At 44.6% G+C, this 6,655-nt stretch overlaps 1 protein-coding gene across 1 annotated transcript; it reads right to left on the bottom strand.

The window, feature by feature from the left end:
- Positions 1 to 2,078: 2,078 nt before the first annotated feature.
- nefla (neurofilament light chain a) lies at positions 2,079 to 5,573 on the bottom strand. Its single transcript, XM_080477281.1, has 4 exons — positions 4,441 to 5,573; positions 4,190 to 4,314; positions 2,860 to 3,365; positions 2,079 to 2,768 (listed from the first exon to the last, which is right to left on the bottom strand). Exons 1-4 carry the CDS (start codon positions 5,482 to 5,484, stop codon positions 2,374 to 2,376), a joined length of 2,070 nt encoding a protein of 689 aa, XP_080333407.1. The 5' UTR covers positions 5,485 to 5,573; the 3' UTR covers positions 2,079 to 2,373.
- Positions 5,574 to 6,655: the final 1,082 nt, after the last annotated feature.

The following is a 6,655-nucleotide window of genomic DNA, read 5'->3' as shown; positions in this document are numbered from 1 at the left end:
CACAATTCTTTGCGGCGACAACATTTAAAGGGGCCCACTCATCCAAGCATTCACGGAAACTCACGAGGAAGGATCATGTTAAGTTACCAATGCAATAATCTGCCTTGAGCAATTTTAAATAATCCCAAATCCCAACTATGAATGTTATGCAGATGTTGTAAACGAACACAGTGAAGTAAAGTTTTTGTGCAGCCTATTCTCCGTTTGATTGGTTATTTATTCATGTGGCAGCCGTTTCACTTTAGTTCCTCGTAGCCTGGAGCCTCTTTTCCTTTCATTTCAATTCAAACGTTGTGATCTTTGAGATTATATCAGTGGTTAGAGGAACAGTGGAAAGTGTTATAAATGCATTTTTTGTCGGCCATTTTTGGAAATTTGTCTTTTTTTTTCACCACGGCAGACGTCACTAACCTGTCAGATTATTCTTACGTCACCTAGTGAAAGTTCAGTCCGATTGTCACAACCTGATCATCTTTCACTAACTCCTTTAGGAAGCCTCCTAACACCTTTCCTCAAACCCGTGACGTCATCCACAAGGTTAAGGAAAAGTGGACAGGAAAGGAGAACGGAGGGACTATTCGGAAGTACCCAAAGTGTGCTGTTTGACAGAAGGTACCCTCACCGACTTCCTCCTCCTCCTGTCCGGATGTGGAGCACTTGGATTGGGGGATGGCGGCTGATTGGCTCAGCTCCGCCCACCAGTTGATGTCATTTAACAGCTCCATTTTTGTTTTTTTCAGGTTTGCCACTTGTGTTTAGTAAATGTGTGTTTGTTGAAACTTTAGTTAACGGAACTTCAAGGGAAGAAGCTGCCTTTTGTTATATTAAGTACATTGTTGTATAGTTAGCCATCAGGTACTATGATGTAGGTTTTCCTCTTTTTGTTTGGCAGTACCTGTTTGGCCCCGCTGTGTTGTATTTTTGTTGTGTGTGTCCTGGGTGTCTGAGTATTGTAAAGCTAAGAACTACCATAAAACCCAAACGCAGCGGGTGGTTGTTACTTCCCACATAAATAATGAATAAAATCAGGGTGCAAAGCAAAATAAATAGTTTTTTCATACCACACCATCTTGACTGAAAACAGCATTGAGTGATTTTTAGGGTCACTGTTGGGATTACTCTCAAAACTCCCACATTGTTTCTTCACTTTTTCAGAACTTTCTTGAAAAGTGAACTTTCAAAAGAGATTAAATCTTTTTAATATCCCTGATGTCTATAACTTTAATGTTTTCTTGGAGACTTCTGTGGAGGAACCTGATCTACTGTAAATCAATGAGCGTTAAAGACTTAATATAATAGCTCTCACACGGTTAAATGAATCTTATATGTGGAAGCTTAAAAGAAATCTTATCTGTGAAGAAAGGGTGGGATTTCTATGTTGCATGCAACCAGATTATGTTGTTCTGCTGTTACTTATACACTGTTTGATTGTGTAAGCTCTTGGTTGATTGGTGTGAACTGTTTAGTTTATTTTTTTTCCAAATACATTTTTTTTTTTACTTTTGTAACTTTGCTGAAAAGTTATTATTATTATTATTGTTTCACAAAGTCAGAGCGTTACTAATAATTTCACCAGTATAGCAAAGCAACTAAACCACAGCCCATAACCTTTATCAAGCTGAGCTGATCTAAACGGGCTAGATGGGTTTTTATTGCTTTTCAGTTTCAGTTTCACTTCAAATGTGTCAAATACATCTTGAAATATCGCAGGACTCTTTTGTGACGGGCTGTGTGACACAGCAGGGTGTTAATGATCTGGAAAGCAATGTTGTGACAGCAAAGTCACTGTTTGTTATTGTCAGATGGAGTGGAGAGGATAAACCACACACACACACACACACACACACACACACACACACACACACACACACACACACACACACACACACACACACACACACACACACACACACACACACACACACACACACACACACACACACACACACACACACACATCTCATTCTTAAATCCCTGCTGTGATAAATGCAGAGCATCAGATGTTCCAGGACACCTTTTGACAAAAAGAGGCCAAACCGTAAAGTTGAAGGCGGGACACAAAATGATCGACACACATGGCGATGAGAATCATTTATTGCAACCACCCAAAACTCACACGGTCACTTCTACATTCAGCAGTTGCACATACTACACTCAATGGGATGTGTGAAGCCAAACCTTTATGGATTACTTTGGACATCTGCAAGCAGTTAACCTTGATTTGTTGCTGTAAATGACTATTGGACTGTTTTATTGAGCACCGAGTTAACAAGCAGCTTGGAGACGGGAGTGCTGATGCCTCTGCTGGCAGCTGTGTTTGTGTTATGTCTTGCACATGGACAGTCTTGACCCGAGTTTGCTGAAGCGACTGGCCTACTTTTGACCTTTTGTGCTTTTCTCTTCAGCAGGTTCAGGTTTGGCTGCCTTTTCCTCGCCTTTCTCCTTTTTGGCCTCAGCTGTGTCGTCTTTTTTCGGAGCAGCTTTGACGTCTTTCTCGGGGGCTTTGTCTTCCTTCTTTGTCTCGGCTTTGTCTTCTTTCTTTGTGTCGTCTTCTTTCTTGGTGTCAGTTTTGTCTTCTTTCTCCACACTCTTTTGGGCTTCTTCCTCCTTTTCTCCATCCTTGGGGTCCTCGTCTTTTTCATCAGCTCCTTCTGTTTTCACCTCCTCTTGTGCTTCTTCTTTGACTTCGGTCTCCTCTTCCCCACCTTTGTCCTCCTTTTCTCCTTCATCTTCTGCAGCCTCTTGTTTTTGCTCCTCTTCAACACCACCTGCACATACACATGACACTTTATTATGAGATATGTTAAAAGTTATTTTGAGGAACCTTAGCATGTGATTAAAAAGAATATATTCACAGACCCTCTACTTCCTCCTTAGCCGCTTCATCTCCTTCCTCAGCTTGCTCCTCATCTTCTTTCTTTTTATCTCCCTCCTCTTCTTCTCCTCCCTCTTCCTCTTCTTTTTTGCCCTCTGTATCTGCTCCTCCCTCCTCTTCTTTGTTATCCTCTTCTTCTTCCTCCTCCTTCACACCCTCATCTCCCTCCTCCTTCTCCTCTTCCTCATCTTTCTCTGCTTTCTCCTCCTCCTCCTCCTTTTCCTCCGCCTCCTCCTCCTGCTCCTCCTCCGCCTCCTCTCCAGGTGGGCTGGCTTCAGCTTTCTGGCCGTGGCTGGCAGAGATGATGCCCTCAGTGGTGCTGACGCTGGAGCTGAATAGGCGGGGCGTCAGCATGTAGGAGGTGCCGGAGCTGAGGCTGGAGAAGACGGGGCGGGCAAAGGAGGGCGCAGACAAGCTATGGCTGTACAAGGAGGACACTCCCCCAGCCAGGCCGACATTGAAGCGGGACTCCTCTCCTTCCAAGAGCTTCCTATGCAGATAGATTGGAAAAAAAGAAAAAGTGTTGTGCACTGCAGTGCATTGGATATCAGTTTCATAAGCACTTTCAGCTTTCTCTTCTGGCCATTTCTGAGCACTACTACACCATAGTGTCTCGTATGCTGAAAGTGAAGCACAGTTCCTCTGATGTGGGACTCACCTCATTAGCACAACCTGAATGGGCATATTGCCGTCAATCTAACCTATTTTCTAACTTTGTTAAGAATGTGATCAAGTCCTAAATAACCTCTCTTGCTTCATTGACCTCTGACAATTGGTTTAATGACCACTGTGGATACACATTAGACAAATAAACCCGTCACATATAGAATCTGGTTCTTTGAATGTACTGTCTTAAAACTCAAAGGCCCAAAAATACTATGGCAGTAAACCATAAAAAGGTCAATGACAAAGTTATCTCTGTTTTTATTGTATTTATTATTTGTATCTGTTCTTTAAATGTGAGTCCCAGATGAAATTCCCTTGCTCCTGCAATGAATGAAAAGTTTGGATTCTAATTGTTTTAGTCATAAAGTTTTATGTTTTTTGTTTGTTTTGTTTCTTTAACTTCTTTGATGAGGTTGAGTCAAATATACAGTATATCCCTGTTCTATACAAATAGCTGTTTCAAGGAGAAGGAATTCAGTGGTTGATACTAACAACATTCAACTAATTGAACGTTGTTAGTATTCAAGCAACTTGAGAATTACAAAAAACAGTCATCTTGTGTTCCTGTTTATTTTGGACTTCTTTAACATCCAAACAAATCCAGCATTTATTCTGATAACCATCGCCTTCATTATTCTAGTTTCTCACCTGTATGCTGCAATCTCTATGTCCAGAGCCATCTTGACATTGAGCAGGTCCTGGTACTCCTTCAGGTAACGTGCCATTTCCTGTTTGGTGCCACTCAGCTCATTCTCCAGCTCTGCAATGGTGTCCTAAATAGAAGCCAAAGAGGAGGGAACATAATACAGCTGCATTATGAAAGCAATACCTTAAGCAATGGATTTAAATGATTATCAAGCATCTCTGATAAAGCAGGGTGTTACAGCATCTCTACTGACCTGCATCGCTCCTATCTCAGCACTCTGCTTCTCTTCCATGTCATGCAGCTGCTTCTCCAGGGAGTCATTGAGGCCTCTGCATGCATCGATCTCCAGCAAGCGAGCCTGTAGCTGGCGTCTGTACTCTCCTGCTTCGTCCTTGGAGTTTCTCACGGCGTCAGTGTGCTGGGCCACGGTTTCAGTCAGAGAACCAACCTTGCCTCTGAACCACTCCTCTGCCGCCTGCATGTTCCTCGCCGCCAGCCTCTCATACTGGGACCGGATATCTCTGAGAGCTCCCGAGAGGTCAGGAGTGGCAGCCTCAGATTCCACAGCCACCTGGACGCCCAGCTGGACTTGGGCCTGTAGTTCAGCCACTTCGCCTTCATGAATCCTCTTGAGGAAGGCCAGTTCCTCCAGCAGAGTTTCAACACTCTTCTCCAGCTCGGCCTTAGCTAGGGCAACCTGGTCGGCCTCACGGCGGGCCTCCATCAGCCTCCCTTCAGCCTCCTCACGAGCCAACACCTCCTCCTCATATCGACCCTGCAGGGCGCTCAGGGTTTGTTCAAGCCGTTCTCTCTGTCCCAGGACAGCCTGCTGCTCTGCTCTGGCTTCATCCACCGCTGCTCTCAGGGACCGGGCCTCCTGCTCATACAGGGCTCTCAGACGGGACGGCTCGGTGTGCTTTTGCCTCAGCAGCAGCAGTTCTGCCTCCAGCGCACGGTTCTGCTGCTCCAACTCACGCACTCTTTCTATAAAGCCGGCAAAGCGGTCGTTGAGATCCTGCAGCTGGCTGCGCTCCTGTGTGCGCACAGCCCTGAACTCAGAGCTGATCTGGGCCGCTTGGCTGAGCTCCAGCTCCAGGGAAGAGGCTGCTGAGGACGAGGAGAGCAGCGTCCGGCCAGGAGACGAGTACTGCAGACGGGAGGAAGACAGCGGGGATGTGTGGGAGGAGTAGGCAGAGTGGGTCCTTCCTCTGGTCACCACCACACGAGGGGGAGCCTCGACATACCAGCGTCTGTATGACGAAGTGGAGTAATAGGGGTCATATCCGATGCTACACATGATGGAGTGCTGCGAGGTCGGGCTGCTCTCCCTCTCTCTCTCTGTGTATATGTGTGTGTGGAGGTGTACGATGAGCTCAGGTTTAAGCCTCAACTGCCTGCTGCTGCCGCAGCCTCGGCTTTTATAGCAGGACGAGGGGCTCTGACGCAAGCGCTTTCTCTAAACTCTGACAATGCAGGCTCGATAGCCTTACACTGCAACAACGAGAAAAGAAAGAGAGACCATGGGAGTATGTGCAGGAGGGAAATAACTGAGGGTTGAAGGCAGAATGAAGACATGAGAGGAAAACATTAAAAAAACAACAACTGCATATCGGAAAAGCTGCACATCTTTGTTGACATAAATAGTGAATCAAGCCAAGCCACTTCAAAGAACAGACGTCCAACACAGATTCATGACAGAGTCCACAGCAATGCTGCAAAAACATTTATGTTGAACATCTAAAGCAACTAACTGCACCGGTGTCACTGCAGGACGAGGAAAAGGGGGGAGGGACTGCGTGTCCTGGTTTAACAGTCGTGACACAGCATCTCTCACACCGGTGGCGCTCAGAATTACAGCCATGAACTGGAAAGCCCTGCAGTGATAAAATCGCACCCAAACAGACTAAGTGGTCACGTGGCGAGGGCCCGACATCAAATGTATTGTGCTGTATTTATAGTGCAGTGCAGTTTATAGACTTTAGAATGTGATTATTAATTCATGTCTGTAACCTCTGTGGTTTTGCTGTTATTTTTAAACAATCCATCACTGACTTTTATGCAGAAGTATCCCAGATGGAGATTGACGGATCTTTTGTAGAAATTGAGTTTTTGTCAATAGAATGTCATCATTACACTGAAGGACTTCATTTGAAAGTGGTGTGTCGGTGTGTTTTTGAAAAATGTTCTTATTTCAATTGTTCTTCTGATAAAGATGTTAACAAAAATGTGAATGATTTTCAGATGTTTTTGTTCTGAGGTAGATTTTCTTGGATTTCTTCAACCAAACCGATGTAGTTTTGAAGAAGTCATTTGGCAAAACAAACATTTCTGGACCCACATTGCTGCTTGTAAAGATGAGGTGATAGCATCAAGAGAGGTTTGAAACATTTCTGCTTTCCACCTTAGAAAATGAGATGTCACTTAAATAACCCCACAAAAAATCCTACATCTCACATTATTTTACTATT

The sequence above is a fragment of the Lipophrys pholis genome (assembly GCF_963383615.2).
Source record: "Lipophrys pholis genome assembly, chromosome: 12".
NCBI lineage: Eukaryota > Metazoa > Chordata > Actinopteri > Blenniiformes > Blenniidae > Lipophrys > Lipophrys pholis.
The sequence above is the reverse complement of the archived record's forward strand: the minus strand, read 5'-3'. Positions and strand labels throughout refer to the sequence as shown.

Excerpts from the sequence above, each read along its gene's own strand:
- nefla (XM_080477281.1), bottom strand. The coding sequence starts at position 5,484 with ATGTGTAGCATCGGATATGACCCCTATTACTCCACTTCGTCATACAGA. Across the intron at positions 4,315-4,440 it reads CTGAGATAGGAGCGATGCAG|GACACCATTGCAGAGCTGGA; the intron begins GTCAGTAGAGAT and ends GCTTCTATTTAG. Across the intron at positions 3,366-4,189 it reads ATAGAGATTGCAGCATACAG|GAAGCTCTTGGAAGGAGAGG; the intron begins GTGAGAAACTAG and ends CTATCTGCATAG.